Source organism: Oncorhynchus clarkii, unplaced genomic scaffold, assembly GCF_045791955.1.
Source record: "Oncorhynchus clarkii lewisi isolate Uvic-CL-2024 unplaced genomic scaffold, UVic_Ocla_1.0 unplaced_contig_1469_pilon_pilon, whole genome shotgun sequence".
Taxonomy (NCBI): Eukaryota; Metazoa; Chordata; class Actinopteri; order Salmoniformes; family Salmonidae; genus Oncorhynchus; species Oncorhynchus clarkii.
The window spans coordinates 560,001-578,244 of NW_027257951.1; the positions used below are offsets into that span (position 1 = coordinate 560,001).

Below are 18,244 nucleotides of genomic sequence, written 5' to 3' on the forward strand. Positions count from 1 at the left end.
AAGTGAATAGAATGGAAGTGAATAGAATGGAATGGAAGTGAATAGAATGGAAGTGAATAGAATGGAAGTGAATAGAATGGAAGTGAATAGAATGGAATGGAAGTGAATAGAATGGAAGTGAATAGAATGGAAGTGAATATAATGGAATGGAAGTGAATAGAATGGAATGGAAGTGAATAGAATGGAAGTGAATAGAATGGAATGGAAGTGAATAGAATGGAATGGAAGTGAATAGAATGGAATGGAAGTGAATAGAATGGAAGTGAATAAAATAGAAGTGAATAGAATGGAAGTGAATGGAATGGAATGGAAGTGAATAGAATAGAATGGAAGTGAATAGAATGGAATGGAAGTGAATAGAATGGAAGTGAATATAATGGAAGTGAATAGAATGGAATGGAAGTGAATAGAATGGAAGTGAAGAGAATAGAAGTGAATAGAATGGAAGTGAATAGAATGGAATGGAAGTGAATAGAATAGAATGGAAGTGAATAGAATGGAATGGAAGTGAATAGAATGGAAGTGAATAGAATGGAAGTGAATAGAATGGAATGGAAGTGAATAGAATGGAAGTGAATAGAATGGAAGTGAATAGAATGGAAGTGAATAGAATGGAAGTGAATAGAATGGAAGTGAATAGAATGTAAGTGAATAGAATGGAAGTGAATAGAATGGAATGGAAGTGAATAGAATGGAAGTGAATAGAATGGAAGTGAATAGAATGGAAGTGAATAGAATGGAAGTGAATATAATGGAATGGAAGTGAATAGAATGGAAGTGAATAGAATGGAATAGAATGGAAGTGAATAGAATGGAATAGAAGTGAATAGAATGGAAGTGAATAGAATGGAATAGAAGTGAATAGAATGGAAGTGAATAGAATGGAAGTGAATAGAATGGAAGTGAATAGAATGGAATGGAAGTGAATAGAATGGAAGTGAATAGAATGGAATGGAAGTGAATAGAATAGAATGGAAGTGAATAGAATGGAAGTGAATAGAATGGAATAGAAGTGAATAGAATGGAAGTGAATAGAATGGAATAGAAGTGAATAGAATGGAAGTGAATAGAATGGAAGTGAATAGAATGGAATGGAAGTGAATAGAATGGAAGTGAATAGAATAGAAGTGAATAGAATGGAAGTGAATAGAATGGAATGGAAGTTAATAGAATGGAAGTGAATAGAACGGAAGTGAATAGAATGGAAGTGAATAGAATGGAAGTGAATAGAATGGAAGTGAATAGAATGGAATGGAAGTGAATAGAATAGAAGTGAATAGAATGGAAGTGAATAGAATGGAAGTGAATAGAATGGATGTGAATATAATGGAATGGAAGTGAATAGAATGGAATGGAAGTGAATAGAATGGAAGTGAATAGAATGGAATAGAAGTGAATAGAATGGAAGTGAATAGAATGGAATAGAAGTGAATAGAATGGAAGTGAATAGAATGGAAGTGAATAGAATGGAAGTGAATAGAATGGAATGGAAGTGAATAGAATGGAATGGAAGTGAATGGAATGGAAGTGAATAGAATGGAAGTGAATAGAATGGAAGTGAATAGAATGGAATGGAAGTGAATAGAATGCAAGTGAATAGAATGGAAGTGAATAGAATGGAAGTGAATAGAATGGAAGTGAATAGAATGGAAGTGAATATAATGGAATGGAAGTGAATAGAATGGAATGGAAGTGAATAGAATGGAAGTGAATAGAATGGAAGTGAATAGAATGGAAGTGAATAGAATGGAATGGAAGTGAATGGAATGGAAGTGAATAGAATGGAATGGAAGTGAATAGAATGGAAGTGAATAGAATAGAAGTGAATAGAATGGAAGTGAATAGAATGGAAGTGAATAGAATGGAAGTGAATAGAATGGATGTGAATATAATGGAATGGAAGTGAATAGAATGGAATGGAAGTGAATAGAATGGAAGTGAATAGAATGGAATAGAAGTGAATAGAATGGAAGTGAATAGAATGGGATAGAAGTGAATAGAATGGAAGTGAATAGAATGGAAGTGAATAGAATGGAAGTGAATAGAATGGAAGTGAATAGAATGGAATGGAAGTGAATAGAATGGAAGTGAATAGAATGGAAGTGAATAGAATGGAATTGAATAGAATGGAATGGAAGTGAATAGAATGGAAGTGAATAGAATGGAAGTGAATAGAATGGAAGTGAATAGAATGGAATGGAAGTGAATAGAATGGAAGTGAATAGAATGGAAGTGAATATAATGGATGTGAATATAATGGAATGGAAGTGAATAGAATGGAAGTGAATAGAATGGAAGTGAATAGAATGGAATGGAAGTGAATAGAATGGAATGGAAGTGAATAGAATGGAAGTGAATAGAATAGAAGTGAATAGAATGGAAGTGAATAGAATGGAATGGAAGTGAATAGAATAGAATGGAAGTGAATATAATGGAAGTGAATATGGAATGGAAGTGAATAGAATGGAATGGAAGTGAATAGAATGGAAGTGAATAGAATGGAAGAAGTGAATAGAATGGAACTGAATAGAATGGAATGGAAGTGAATAGAATGGAAGTGAATATGGAATGGAAGTGAATAGAATGGAAGTGAATAGAATGGAAGTGAATAGAATGGAATGGAAGTGAATAGAATGGAAGTGAATAGAATGGAAGTGAATAGAATGGATGTGAATATAATGGAATGGAAGTGAATAGAATGGAATGGAAGTGAATAGAATGGAAGTGAATAGAATGGAATAGAAGTGAATAGAATGGAAGTGAATAGAATGGAATAGAAGTGAATAGAATGGAAGTGAATAGAATGGAAGTGAATAGAATGGAATGGAAGTGAATAGAATGGAAGTGAATAGAATGGAAGTGAATAGAATGGAATGGAAGTGAATAGAATGGAAGTGAATAGAATGGAAGTGAATAGAATGGAAGTGAATAGAATGGAATGGAAGTGAATAGAATGGAAGTGAATAGAATGGAAGTGAATAGAATGGAATGGAAGTGAATAGAATGGAAGTGAATAGAATGGAAGTGAATAGAATGGAAGTGAATATAATGGAATGGAAGTGAATAGAATGGAATGGAAGTGAATAGAATGGAAGTGAATAGAATGGAAGTGAATAGAATGGAATGGAAGTGAATAGAATGGAATGGAAGTGAATAGAATGGAATGGAAGTGAATAGAATGGAAGTGAATAGAATGGAATGGAAGTGAATAGAATGGAATGGAAGTGAATAGATGGAATGGAAGTGAATATAATGGAATGGAAGTGAATAGAATGGAATAGGCATCTCTGTCAGAGACAAGAAGTTTGTTAACAATTCACTACGTAGGCATCTCTGTCAGAGACAAGAAGTTTGTTAACAATTCACTACGTAGGCATCTCTGTCAGAGACATGAAGTTCGTTAACAATTCACTACGTAGGCATCTCTGTCAGAGACAAGAAGTTTGTTAACAATTCACTACATAGGCATCTCTGTCAGAGACATGAAGTTTGTTAACAATCCACTACATAGGCATCTCTGTCAGAGACAAGAAGTTTGTTAACAATTCAGAGAGGCAAGAGTGACAGTTCTATCTTCTCCTGTCCTCTGGAACCTAGGCTGTTATCCTGTCCAGTTCCCTCCTGTCCTCTGGAACCTAGGCTGTTATCCTATCCAGTCCCCTCCTGTCCTCTGGAACCTAGGCTGTTATCCTGTCCAGTACCCTCCTGTCCTCTGGAACCTAGGCTGTTATCCTGTCCCCTCCTGTCCTCTGGAACCTAGGCTGTTATCCTGTCCCCTCCTGTCCTCTGGAACCTAGGCTGTTATCCTGTCCAGTCCCCTCCTGTCCTCTGGAACCTAGGCTGTTATCCTGTCCAGTACCCTCCTGTCCTCTGGAACCTAGGATGTTATCCTGTCCCCTCCTGTCCTCTGGAACCTAGGCTGTTATCCTGTCCCCTCCTGTCCTTTGGAACCTAGGCTGTTATCCTGTCCCCTCCTGTCCTCTGGAACCTAGGCTGTTATCCTGTCCCCTCCTGTCCTCTGGAACCTAGGCTGTTATCCTGTCCAGTCCCCTCCTGTCCTCTGGAACCTAGGCTGTTATCCTGTCCAGTACCCTCCTGTCCTCTGGAACCTAGGCTGTTATCCTGTCCCCTCCTGTCCTCTGGAACCTAGGCTGTTATCCTGTCCCCTCCTGTCCTCTGGAACCTAGGCTGTTATCCTGTCCAGTCCCCTCCTGTCCTCTGGAACCTAGGCTGTTATCCTGTCCTGTCCCCTCCTGTCCTCTGGAACCTAGGCTGTTATCCTGTCCCCTCCTGTCCTCTGGAACCTAGGCTGTTATCCTGTCCCCTCCTGTCCTCTGGAACCTAGGCTGTTATCCTGTCCAGTCCTGTCCTCTGGAACCTAGGCTGTTATCCTGTCCCCTCCTGTCCTCTGGAACCTAGGCTGTTATCCTGTCCCCTCCTGTCCTCTGGAACCTAGGCTGTTATCCTGTCCCCTCCTGTCCTCTGGAACCTAGGCTGTTATCCTGTCCCCTCCTGTCCTCTGGAACCTAGGCTGTTATCCTGTCCAGTACCCTCCTGTCCTCTGGAACCTAGGCTGTTATCCTGTCCCCTCCTGTCCTCTGGAACCTAGGCTGTTATCCTGTCCCCTCCTGTCCTCTGGAACCTAGGCTGTTATCCTGTCCCCTCCTGTCCTCTGGAACCTAGGCTGTTATCCTGTCCCCTCCTGTCCTCTGGAACCTAGGCTGTTATCCTGTCCCCTCCTGTCCTCTGGAACCTAGGATGTTATCCTGTCCAGTCCCCTCCTGTCCTCTGGAACCTAGGCTGTTATCCTGTCCCCTCCTGTCCTCTGGAACCTAGGCTGTTATCCTGTCCCCTCCTGTCCTCTGGAACCTAGGCTGTTATCCTGTCCCCTCCTGTCCTCTGGAACCTAGGCTGTTATCCTGTCCTGTCCCCTCCTGTCCTCTGGAACCTAAGCTGTTATCCTGTCCTGTCCCCTCCTGTCCTCTGGAACCTAGGCTGTTATCCTGTCCCCTCCTGTCCTCTGGAACCTAGGCTGTTATCCTGTCCCCTCCTGTCCTCTGGAACCTAGGATGTTATCCTGTCCTGTCCCCTCCTGTCCTCTGGAACCTAGGCTGTTATCCTGTCCAGTCCCCTGCTGTCCTCTGGAACCTAGGCTGTTATCCTGTCCCCTCCTGTCCTCTGGAACCTAGGCTGTTATCCTGTCCCCTCATGTCCTCTGGAACCTAGGCTGTTATGCTGTCCAGTCCCAATCCCACTGAAACCCCTAAATCCGGACTCCTGCCTGGCATGAAAATGTCAAATTTTATTCTGTAATCCACTAGGTTGCATTGTCAAAGAACATCTCTTACCTATGCATGTCAAAATACCACTATAGAATTCACCCTACTTCTCAGTGCTGTCTCGTATTGCCTCCCCATATGAGAGCTTCGGTAGAGAACGTGTGATCAACAAACGGTACGAGAGTAGATATGAATATTTTTTAAAACCTTGATATTTAAACTATTTCCGGTCTTCATCTCCACGTTATTCATCAGCTGATGTACTACCTGTATAATCATTCACTCGATTTTGCCAAAATATCGGAGATGTTCTGTCATTCGTTGAAAGGAGGTTATGCAGCAACTTTGGTCGTTTGACTTTTTTCGTTTGACTGCGGATACCGAGTCGGTGCTTCCTGAGCGCGCTCAGAGATAACCTAGGGAGGTGTACTGCTGAAATGCGCTGAATTCATTGAGGAACATGATAGAGCTCGGACTTTATAAACGGCCTGTTTCTCACTTCACAACAATGTCACTAACCACTGTTTCCATCCACAGTTTTTATGCGAGTAAAGTCATACCGCATAAAAAACTTTTTTAAACTCACATCTGCGATGAAAAGTTTTGGTATCGTTGTATAAATGGCGACAGATCATTTGTTCGTTCCACATGGTGAGATCTTTTAATGACTGTAAAATTATGCAAAAAATAATGGTGGAAACGCACCCTTTCACAGATCAACCATTTAACCCCTTCTCCCCCGTTTCCCCTCCTCCCTCTCCCTCTCCTCAACACTTCCCTACTCCCTCTCCTTCTACACCTCTCCCTCTTCTCCCCCGTTTCCCCTACTCCCTCTCCTCTCCTCACCCCTTCCTTTCTCCCTCTCGCTCTCCTCTCCTCAACCCTTCCCTACTCCCTCTCCTCACCCCTTCCTTACTCCCTCTCCCTCTCCTCTCCTCAAACCTTCCCTACTCCCTCTCCTCACCCCTTCCTTTCTCCCTCTCGCTCTCCCTCTCCTCTCCTCACCCCTTCCCTACTCCCTCTTCTTCTCCCTCTCCTCACCCCTTCCCTACTCCCTCTCCCTACTCCCTCTCTCTCTCCTCGCCTCACCCCTTCCATACTCCCTCTACCTGTCCTCACCTTTTCCCTACTCCCTCTCCCTCTCCTCACCCCTTCCCTACTCCCTCTCCCTCTCCTCACCCCTTCCCTACTCCCTCTCCTCTCCCCTTCCCTACTCCCTCTCCCTCTCCTCTCCCCTTCCCTACTCCCTCTCCCTCTCCTCACCCCTTCCCTACTCCCTCTCCTCTCCCCTTCCCTACTCCCTCTCCCTCTCCTCTCCCCTTCCCTACTCCCTCTCCTCTCCTCACCCCTTCCCTACTCCCTCTCCTCTCCTCACCCCTTCCCTTCCCCCTTCTCCCTCTCCTCTCCCCTTCCCTACTCCCTCTCCATCTCCATCACCCCTTCCCCACTCCATCTCCTCTCCCCTTCCCTAATCCCTCTCCTCTCCCCTTCCCTAATACCTCTCCATCTCCTCTCCCCTTCCCTACTCCCTCTCCATCTCCATCACCCCTTCCCCACTCCATCTCCTCTCCCCTTCCCTAATCCCTCTCCCTCCTCTCCTCCTCTCCCTTCAGCTTCCTGGTCAGTTTCATGGTGGACGCCAGGGGTGGGGCCATGCGTGGTTGCCGTCACAACGGGCTGCGCATCATCGTGCCGCCCAGGAAGTGTTCCGCTCCGACGCGGGTGACGTGCCGCCTGGTGAAGAGGCACCGCCTGGCGTCCATGCCCCCCATGGTGGAGGGAGAGGGGCTGGCAGGACGTATCATCGAGGTCGGCCCCACCGGGGCACAGTTCCTCGGGTAAGACGGAGAGAGGGAGGGGGAGTGTGGACGAGAGAGAGAGAGAGAGAGAGAGAGTGCGTCTGTGTGTATGTGCGCTCGTTCGTGTGTGTAATGTGTGTACGTCCTTGCGTGTGTGTGTGTGTTGACGTTCTCTTCTCCCCCCGTGCTGCGTAATGGATCAGTAAGCTCCACCTCCCCACGGCCCCGCCCCCTCTCAACGAGGGAGAGAGTCTTGTCAGCAGGATACTACAGCTGGGGCCTCCTGGCACCAAGTTCCTGGGGTAAATCACACACTACAGCTGGAGCCTCTAGGCACCAAGTTCCTGGGGTAACTAAAACACTACAGCTGGGGCCTCTAGGCACCAAGTTCCTGGGGTAAATCACACACTACAGCTGGAGCCTCTAGGCACCAAGTTCCTGGGGTAACTAAAACACTACAGCTGGGGCCTCTAGGCACCAAGTTCCTAGGGTAAATCACACACTACAGCTGGAGCCTCTAGGCACCAAGTTCCTGGGGTAACTAAAACACTACAGCTGGAGCCTCTAGGCACCAAGTTCCTGGGGTAAATAAAACACTACAGCTGAGGCCTCTAGGCACCAAGTTCCTGGGGTAACTAAACACTACAGCTGAGGCCTCTAGGCACCAAGTTCCTGGGGTAACTAAACACTACAGCTGGGGCCTCTAGGCACCAAGTTCCTGGGGTAACTCAAACACTACAGCTGGGGCCTCCTGGCACGGAGACCACGGAGACAGAGAAGGGACACAATATATACCCCGGCCCCTGGTCTCATTATATATACCCCCCACCCACCCAGCCAGACCATATATAACCATGTCTCACCATATATACCCTGGTCTCATCATATATACCCTGGTCTCACCATATATACCCTGGTCTCATCATATATACCCTGGTCTCATCATATATACCCTGGTCTCATCATATATACCCCCCACCCACCCAGCCAGACCATATATACCCTGGTCTCACCATATATACCCTGGTCCCATCATATATACCCTGGTCTCATCATATCTACGATGGTCTCATCATATATACCCTGGTCTCATCATATATACACTGGTCTCATCATATTTACCCTGGTCTCATTCATATATACCCTGGTCTCATCATATTTACCCTGGTCTCATCATATATACCCTGGTCTCATCATATTTACCCTGGTCTCATCATATATACCCTGGTCTCATCATATCTTCTCCCCAGCCCTCTCCACATTTGAGTTACAGTGTCGTTGTGTTGTTGAGAATTACATTCTGAATCAGTTCCAGTTTTATCCCATTACCCCCCATGATTTTTCCTCCACATATTGTAATGTTGTGATTTTTCTATGTTCGGAATAGTCTGTCACCTGACCCTCCTCCTCCTCCTCCTCCTCCTCATCATCATCAAAATATCATATACTTCTGTTTGCTTGAATCTCCTCCAGGAATTTCTCCAGGATTTCTTTGTCCCTCATCTTGTGATGTTTTGTGTTCTTCCATGGAATGCGTCCTCCTGTCATTACGACCTTTACCCTCTAACCCCTGACCTCTGACCCACCAGGCCGGTGATTGTGGAGATCCCTCACTTCGCGGCCCTGCGGGGCACGGAGCGGGAGCTGGTGATTCTGAGGAGTGAGATGGGGGAGAGCTGGAGGGAACATCACTGTGAACACACTGAGGAGGAACTCAACCAAATACTGAACGGCATGGATGAGGGTGAGGGGAGACGGGGGAGGGACGGGGGGACGAGTGGGAAGGTCTGGTACGGGGGAGAGCTGGATGGGGAGGGAGAAGGGAAGGGAAGGGAGGACAGGGAGTGGACGGAGGGGATGAGATGGGTGAGAAAGGGTGGAGGGAGGAGCAGGGAGGAGGCATGAGGGACGCAACAGAACCGGGCCGCCATGTTAGTACCAAGCCACCAATCGTTCTACCTTATTCTTTCACCAAAGATTAGGAAACATTTAGGTCCGACTTCTCAATCTGATTGGTCCTTGTGTATCATCTGACCCTGCTTCCCCGCTCCACCCATTGGTTCGTCCTCCAGAGCTGGACTCTCCTGAGGAGCTGGAGAAGAAGAGGATCTGCCGTATCGTCACCAGGGACTTCCCACAATACTTTGCGGTGGTGTCGCGCATCAAGCAGGACAGTCAACTGATTGGTCCTGAGGGAGCGGTGTTGAGCAGTACTCTGGTACCTCAGGTCCAGGCTGTGTTCCCAGAGGGGGCTCTCACTAAGAAGATCAGGGTTGGACTACAGGTAGGGAGGGATGGGGTCTGTGTGTGTAGCTTTTTCAAGTTGGTCTTCGGCCCCAACAAAAATGTATTTGGTAACGACAAACTGAACACTTTCAAGTTCGTTGTTTCTACTTCCTAACTCTTGTTCACTTCCTCCTAGGCCCAGCCAATCAGCGTAGACCTGGTGAAGAGGATTCTGGGTAACAAAGCTACTTTTAGCCCCATCGTTACCTTGGAGCCCAGGAGGCGGAAGTTCCACAAGCCAATCACCATGACGATCCCTGTCCCCAAAAGCTCGACCAATGACGGGACAGGCAACGTGTTTGGAGGGGACACGCCCACTCTGCGTCTGCTCTGCAGTATCACTGGTGCGTAGGAAATGACTGTTGATTGGCTGATTGTTTGATTGGCTGTTTGATTGATTGATTGTTTGGCCCATTGATTGGTTGTTTGAATTGGTTGTTTGATTGGCTGGTTGGTTGATTAACTAACTGACTGAATGATTGATTTTGAGTCGTCATGTTTACCTTCTTGATATTCATCAAAGCCTGGTTTCAGTCAACCCACATTAATATGTTGAATATATTTACCAGAGTTCCATCCTGATGTGTGTTCTAGGTGGAACCACTCCTGCCCAATGGGAGGACATCACTGGCTCCACCCCCCTCACCTTCATCAACCAATGTGTGTCCTTCACCACCAACGTGTCAGCAAGGTAATGTGTGAAACTGGTGTGTTTTCATCTGTCTGTTGTTTTTGACATTCTAGTGAAAACATCCTCCTCTTTCTGATTAATTAACTGAGGGAATGATTGATTCTTCATTGGATACGATTGATTGATCTGTTACATCCTTGATAGGTTGATTGATTATCAAGCCTCTTGTAGGTTCTAGCTGATAGACTGACTGACAGATTGGGTGATCTATTGACTGATTAATGAATCTATCAATTGATTAATTATTGATCACCCCCCTCCGGTGCGCTGTAGGTTCTGGCTGATAGACTGTCGTCAGACCCAGGAGGCTGTGAGTTTCTCTACCCAGCTGTACAGAGAGATCATCTGTGTCCCCTACATGGCCAAGTTCGTCATCTTCGCCAAGACGCTGGACCCCATCGAGGCCCGCCTCCGTTGCTTCTGCATGACGGACGACAAGATGGACAAGACGCTGGAACAGCAAGAGAACTTCACAGAGGTGGCCCGGAGTAGAGACGTAGAGGTGAGAGGAGGGGAAGGAGGAGAGGGGAGAGGGGAGGAGGAGAGGGGAGAGGGGAGAGGGGGGGCAAGGAGGAGAGGAGAATGGGGAGGGGGAGAGGGAGGAGAGGGGAGAGGGGGAGCAAGGAGGAGAGGAGAATGGGGAGGGGGAGAGGAGGAGAGGAGAATGGGGAGGGGGAGAGGGAGGAGAGGGGAGAGGGAGGGAGAGGGAGGAGAAGGGAGGGGAGGGGGGGAGAGGGAGTAGAGGGGAGAGGGGGGAAGGAGGAGAGGAGAATGGGGAGGGGGAGAGGAGGAGAGGAGAATGGGGAGGGGGGGAGGAGGAGAGGGGAGAGGGGGAGCAAGGAGGAGAGGGAATGGGGAGGGGGAGAGGAGGAGAGGAGAATGGGGAGGGGGAGAGGGAGGAGAGGGGAGAGGGAGGGAGAGGGAGGAGAAGGGAGGGGGGGAGAGGGAGTAGAGGGGAGAGGGGGGAAGGAGGAGAGGGGAATGGGGAGGGGGAGGGGGAGAGGGAGGAGAGGGGAGGGGATGGGGGAGAGGGAGTAGAGGGGAGTGGTGGGGAAAGGAGGAGAGGAGAATGGAGAGGGGGAGAGGGGAGAGGGGGGCAAGGAGGAGAGGAGAATGGGGAGGGGGAGAGGGAGGAGAGGGGAGGGGAGGGGGGAGAGGGAGTAGAGGGGAGACGGAGGGAAGAAGGAGAGGAGAATGGGGAGGGGGAGAGAAGGAGTAGAGGTGAGAGGGGGAAGGAGGAGGGGAGGAGGGAGAGGGAGTAGAGGTGAGTGGAGGGGAAGGAGGAGAGGAGAGGGGAAGATCTGGAAATGCAAGAGAAATTCACAGAGGGGTCCGGAGTAGAGATGTAGAGGTGAAGTGGGGGGGGGGGGGGGGTATTGGTGTCTGACCATGTCTGTCTGTCTGTCTGTCTGTCTGTCCGCCCGTCTGTCTGTCTGTCTGTCCCTACTATAGGTATTGGAAGGGAAGCCTATCTTTACGAACTGATTTGACCCTAGCTCTCTGCCGTCTGTCTGTCTGTCCCTACAATAGGTATTGGAAGGGAAGCCTATCTTTGCAGACTGTTTTGGGAACCTGGTTCCTCTGACCAAGAGTGGACAGCATCACGTCTTCAGCTTCTACGCATTCAAAGAAAACCGTCTCGCACTCTTCATCAAGGTAACACTCCATTACTGGACTTCTACGCTGGGAGAGTGTGACGTAGTTGTCCACTTTGTTTTAGTTCTGAATGGACTTCTTCTACGCTGGGAGAGTGTGACATAGTTGTCCACTTTGTTTTAGTTCTGAATGGACTTCTTCTACGCTGGGAGAGTGTGACGTAGTTGTCCACTTTGTTTTAGTTCTGAATGGACTTCTTCTACGCTGGGAGAGTGTGACGTAGTTGTCCACTTTGTTTTAGTTCTGAATGGACTTCTTCTACGCTGGGAGAGTGTGACGTAGTTGTCCACTTTGTTTTAGTTCTGAATGTACTTCTTCTACGCTGGGAGAGTGTGACATAGTTGTCCACTTTGTTTTAGTTCTGAATGGACTTCTACACTGGGAAACAGTGACACTGATATATAGTTTAGAATACATCAGAGACACTGGTATATAGTTTAGAATGCATCAGAGACACTGGTATGTAATTTAGTATGTATTTTAATGAGTTTTGAGTACGTCATAGACACTGGTATATAATTTAGTATGTATTTTAATGAGTTTTGAGTACATCATAGACACTGGTATGTAATTTAGTATGTATTTTAATGAGTTTTGAGTACATCATAGACACTGGTATATGATTTAGTATGTATTTTAATGAGTTTGATTATACAGTATAATATACCAGAATGTTTTTTCACATTCCTTGCTAATATTCCCACCTTCACCTGATTCCATGAGTCTCCAGTGATTGGTTGATTAGTTGATTGATTGATTGACAGATTCGTGACTGCGCCCAGGAGCCGTGTGGCAGACTGTCCTTCACCAAGGAGCCCCGCACCTACCGTAGTCTTACCCACAAGGCAATCTGCAACCTGAACATCACGCTGCCCACCTACTGCAAGGTAAGACACCTGAACACACCTGGACTGAACACAATGTGTAATGACAGGAAATAATGCTGAACACACCTGGACTGAACACAATGTGTAATGACAGGAAATAATGCTGAACACATCTGGACTGGACACAATGTGTAATGACAGGAAATAATGCTGAACACACCTGGACTGGACACAATGTGTAATGACATTAAATAATGATAATGCTGAACACACCTGGACTGGACACACCTGGACTGGACACAATGTGTAATGACATGAAATAATGATAATGCTGAACACACCTGGACTGGACACAATGTGTATTTACATTAAATGATGATAATGCTGAACACACCTGGACTGGACACAATGTGTAATGACATGAAATAATGATAATGCTGAACACACCTGGACTGGACACAATGTGTATTTACATTAAATAATGATAATGCTGAACACACCTGGACTGGACACAATGTGTAATGACATGAAATAATGATAATGCTGAACACACCTGGACTGAACACAATGTGTATTTACATTACATAATGATAATGCTGAACACACCTGGACTGAACACCATGTGTATTTACATTAAATAATGATAATGCTGAACACACCTGGACGGAACACAATGTGTGTTAACATTAAATAATGATAATGCTGAACACACCTGGACGGAACACAATGTGTGTTAACATTAAATAATGATAATGCTGAACACACCTGGACGGAACACAATGTGTGTTAACATTAAATAATGATAATGCTGAACACACCTGGACTGAACACAATGTGTGTTAACATTAAATAATGATAATGCTAAACACACCTGGACTGAAATGTGAATAACGCTGAAGATCTGGCTCATACTGAATAACGTTGTCCCAAAACAGATCTGACTCAGTGTGAATAACACTGTCCCACTACAGATCGGTCTCAATGTGAATAACACTGTCCCAAAGCAGATCAGACTGAATGCCTTCTTTATTTCTCTCCTTGGTGTCCTATTCAGGAGTCTGACTCAGACCTAGACGCAGATGACGAGGTAACCAACTACACCTTTTCAGAACATTCCTCTTGTTAAAATTTGATAAAACGTTAAAACACTTTTGTTTTTAACCTGATTTATGTTTATTCACTGATTGTATTCAACGTTGTTGTATTGAACCCTCCTTTCTTACAGAGTGACAAGAGTGACAAAAAATGTAAGCTGAGTTTATTTGTTTTTTGAAATTATTACATTTGTTGGTAGTGACAAACACAGGCTCTGCATTAACTAACCTTCATAACTACCTGTAGTCCAGGAAGAACAGATTCAATTACATTGTCGTTTTGTTTAAAAATGCAGTACGCAGGCCAATGATTTGCATTGCTTAACATACAACAATGGCCGCTTGACTAGCCGGGTTGTGTGTAATATACTATACTATAGTAATATACTATTACTAGCACCTTGTCTAGTTACCTGTGGGTTCCTGACCACTATACTATAGTACTATAATATTACTAACACCTTGTCTAGTTACCTGTGGGTTCCTGACCACTATACTATAGTAATATAATATTACTAACACCTTGTCTAGTTACCTGTGGGTTCCTGACCACTATACTATAGTACTATAATATTACTAACACATTGTCTAGTTACCTGTGGGTTCCTGACCACTATACTATAGTAATATAATATTACTAACACCTTGTCTAGTTACCTGTGGGTTCCTGGCCGCTATGCTATAGTACTATAATATTACTAACACCTTGTCTAGTTACCTGTGGGTTCCTGACCACTATACTATAGTACTATAATATTACTAACACCTTGTCTAGTTACCTGTGGGTTCCTGGCCGCTATGCTATAGTAATATGATATTACTATAACCTTGTCTAGTTACCTGTGGGTTCCTGACCGCTATGCTATAGTAATATGATATTACTATAACCCTGTCTAGTTACCTGTGGGTTCCTGGCCGCTATGCTATGGCTGGTATGCGTTGCATCCCTTCCTCTCCAATACCCATTCTGTTTCTCCCTCCTACAATCCCTCCCTCCTTCATCCATTCGACCATCATCATCATCATCACGCTATAGGAAGTCAAAGGGAATGAACGCTTGAGTTACTGTAGAGATACTATATGAATGTTTGAGATACTATATGAATGTTTGAGATACTGAATGAATGTTTAATATACTGTATGAATGTTTGAGATACTATATGAATGTTTGAGATACGGTATGAATGTTTGAGATACTGTATGAATGCCTGAGATACTATATGAATATTTGAGATACTATATGAATGTTTGAGATACTGTATGAATGTTTGAGATACTACATGAATGTTTGAGATACTGTATGAATGCTTGAGATACTATATGAATGTTTGAGAATACATATATTTACCATGGCACTTCCAATGTGAACATATAACCTCCCGTTATTTAAATGTATTTGGACGGCTGACGAAAACACACTGTACTATGACAATATGTTAAACGAACGTCATTTCATTCTGGATTTTTCCTTGCCTGGAATTAATTCAAAGATTAATTTTCAGTTTATTTTTGTCTCCGATCACTCCCTTATTTTACTTTCATGGTTGTTGAAACACTTTCTTTGCTCTGCATGAAAATAACTTGACTCACACATACATATGGTATATGTTTGTTAGTCTGTGTATGTGTGTGTTACCACTCATTCTCCTTTTCTGTTATCAATTAATTTGCCTGTTAAATCACTGGTATATTTTCTGTTATCAATTCATTAGCATGTTATATCACTGGTATGTTTTCTGTTATCAGTTCATTAGCCTGTTACATCACTTGTATCTTTTCTGTTATCAATTCATTTGCCTGTTATTTCACTGGTATCTATTCTGTTATCAATTAATTAGCCTGTTATATCACTGGCATCTCTTTTCTTAGATCACTGATATTTATTTAACAAATTAACTGAGGTTATGTACATGTATTTATATATAGTTTTACTGATAAGATATTTATTTACAACATTAACTGCGGTTTATGTATTTATAAATAGTTTTACTGATAAGATATTTATTTACAACATTAACTGAGGTTTTTTATTTATATATAGTTTTACTGATAAGATATTTATTTACAACATTAACTGAGGTTTTTTATTTATATATAGTTTTACTGATTATATTTTATTTACTTTAGAATTCCTGACAGTTAGCTATCAGCGGTTAATATGGCACGGGAAACATTCTGCTCTTTTCTCCCTATTTGCTTTTTTCAGTGGACATGAACCCTTCATGTTGAGATACAATCTTGAGATCTTTGTTTGTGTGAAACCAGTCTGTTTTTCTTCCTCCATTTGTTCCATATTCAGCAGGGTTTGGGGGTCAATTCCATTACAATTCAAACAGTCAATTCAGAAAGTAAAGCAAAATTCAAATTCCACATTTTCCTAATTGAAAAGCGTTGAAGAGAATTGGAATTTGGAACTGGAGTTTCAGTCTACTTCCTGAATTAACTAGAATATAAATGGAATTGACTCCAACGCTGGTATTCAGGTCGCTCCCCATTTTTATTTTTATACCTTCCTGTTGTGTTTAGACTACTTCCTGTTGTGTTTAGACTACTTCCTGTGTCATGTGTATGAATGTGCAGTCAAACACACCAATATGTATCGACAGGTTATTTCTTGCCCATATCTTTCCTCCGTCCTGTTCTGTTTCTCTTCTGTTTGCTTCGCTTCTGCTGTTGCTGCCCTCCTCCCCCCATCTCCCGTCCCCCGCTCCTCTGGAGAACTCACCACTCCTCTTCCGTTGTCAAGCTGCTTTCCCCTTTCCCTGTGTTGAACAGAAGATATACTGTGATATATTCTGCCCTGACCACAGTTTTTTTCCGATGTCTTCTCTTCCCCTTCACTCCATCCTCCCCTTATGTTCTTTGCACCTTTTGGTTTGGTTTCCTCCTTTTTTTTCAAAATGGAAGACGACGAGACGGAGTCGACAGAGACTTACACGCTGCCGACCAATCAGGTGCTAGACCCAGCCATGCTGGCCAGCCCTGACCTCCTTTCAGAGGTCTCCGATATGAAACACGACCTCATCAAGATGTCTGCCATCTTGATGACAGAGCAAACTGAACACCCAAGCCCTTCGGATAGAGGAAGAGGAGGAGGAGGAAGAGGAGGAGGAAGGACAGGGATGGAGGAGGAACCCGGGGAGCCGTTTGAGATCATGGAACAGGTGAAAGAGGATCTGGAGAAGGTTGGAGACATTTTACGAGGGGGAGATACTAGATTCACAAACAACAAAGAGAAAGTACTGCAGATGTCCAAAATGGAGGAAAATGAGTGGGTTATTCTCTCTCAGACTAAAGCCACAGCCATGACTCCCTCTGATGTTCAGGAGCCGGTACTACAAGAAGTCAGCATTCAGAGGAAGACCTCTCCCACAATGACCAAAGAGTTTAGAGATATGTCAGGTATGGTGTCTCACCTCAGTGGAGGCGTGAACAAGCACCTAGAAGAGAGATCTGGTGTAACCAGTTTCCCACTACAGGACATCATAGTCCAGGAGAGATTAGATCAGGTCGTTCTGAAGCGGGAAGGCAAACGCCATCCCCCTGAGATCAAAAAGCCGATCAGGAAGAAGTTGAGGGACAGGGAACGTTCTGGATGCAGCAGTTCCGAGGGGGAGCTGGAGAGGATGAGCTCTGAGGAGTCCCTTGATGGGGATGTTGTTCTGGGAGAGCCGAGGCAGGAAGTGGTTCCCGGGTCTAAGCCTGGAGTGGTTCCCGGGTCTGAGCCTGTAGTGGTTCCCGGGTCTGAGCCTGGAGTGGTTCCCGGGTCTATGCCTGGAGTGGTTCTTGGGTCTGAGCCTGTAGTCGTTCCCAGGCATATGCCTGGAGTGGTTCCCGGGTGTGAGCCTTTAGTGGTTCCCAGGTCTATGCCTGGAGTGGTTCCCGGGTCTGAGCCTGTAGTCATTCCCAGGTCTATGCCTGGAGTGGTTCCCGGGTCTGAGCCTGTAGTCGTTCCCAGGTCTATGCCTGGAGTGGTTCCCGGGTCTGAGCCTGTAGTCGTCCCCAGGTCTATGCCTGGAGTGGTTCCTGGGTCTGAGCTTGTAGTGGTTCCCAGGTCTATGCCTGGAGTGGTGTCTGGGTCCGGACCTGTAGTGGTGTCTGGGTCTGGACCTGGAGTGGGGCCCGGGACTGAGTTAAAACCGACTGCAACCCTGGATTGGGATGTTGTACTGGGGGAGTCTGGGCTCGGTTCTGGGTCTGAAACTTGGTCTGGGCCTTCTGGACCAACCCCAGCCATGGAGCCACTAGTGTCGCCCCTGGTCGTGGAAACCCCAATCGGATCCATAAAGGACAGAGTGAGAGCTCTGCAAAAGAAGGTTGAGGAAGAGGAAGAGGAGGAGGATGGCCGTAAGCGAAAGCCTATACAGGCGCCAGTCCCTCAGAACACAACTTTCATCACCATCACTAAGGAGATGGGTGAGCCCCAGATGCCAGATCTTCCTAAGCTTCCCAGATCTCGGAAATCCCCTCGGTCTCAGACGGAGAGGCTGGAGGAGACAATGTCTGTCCGGGAGCTGATGAAGGCATTCCAGACTGGCCAGGATCCTTCCAAGAACAAAACAGGGCTCTTCGAGCACAAAGCCATGACGTCATCCACAACCTCCACATCGAG

At 45.3% G+C, this 18,244-nt stretch overlaps 1 protein-coding gene across 1 annotated transcript in view; it reads left to right on the plus strand.

Moving 5' to 3' along the window:
• LOC139394220 (ankyrin-2-like) overlaps positions 1 to 18,244 on the plus strand; it is a 133,375-nt gene that overhangs the window by 54,934 nt on the left and 60,197 nt on the right. The window contains exons 26-35 of the mRNA XM_071142243.1: positions 6,893 to 7,117; positions 8,668 to 8,822; positions 9,151 to 9,362; positions 9,501 to 9,708; positions 9,959 to 10,055; positions 10,329 to 10,557; positions 11,586 to 11,711; positions 12,476 to 12,598; positions 13,593 to 13,625; positions 13,764 to 13,785. Coding sequence (XP_070998344.1) covers positions 6,893 to 7,117; positions 8,668 to 8,822; positions 9,151 to 9,362; positions 9,501 to 9,708; positions 9,959 to 10,055; positions 10,329 to 10,557; positions 11,586 to 11,711; positions 12,476 to 12,598; positions 13,593 to 13,625; positions 13,764 to 13,785 — 1,430 coding nt within the window. The remainder of the gene's footprint in view (positions 1 to 6,892; positions 7,118 to 8,667; positions 8,823 to 9,150; positions 9,363 to 9,500; positions 9,709 to 9,958; positions 10,056 to 10,328; positions 10,558 to 11,585; positions 11,712 to 12,475; positions 12,599 to 13,592; positions 13,626 to 13,763; positions 13,786 to 18,244) is intronic.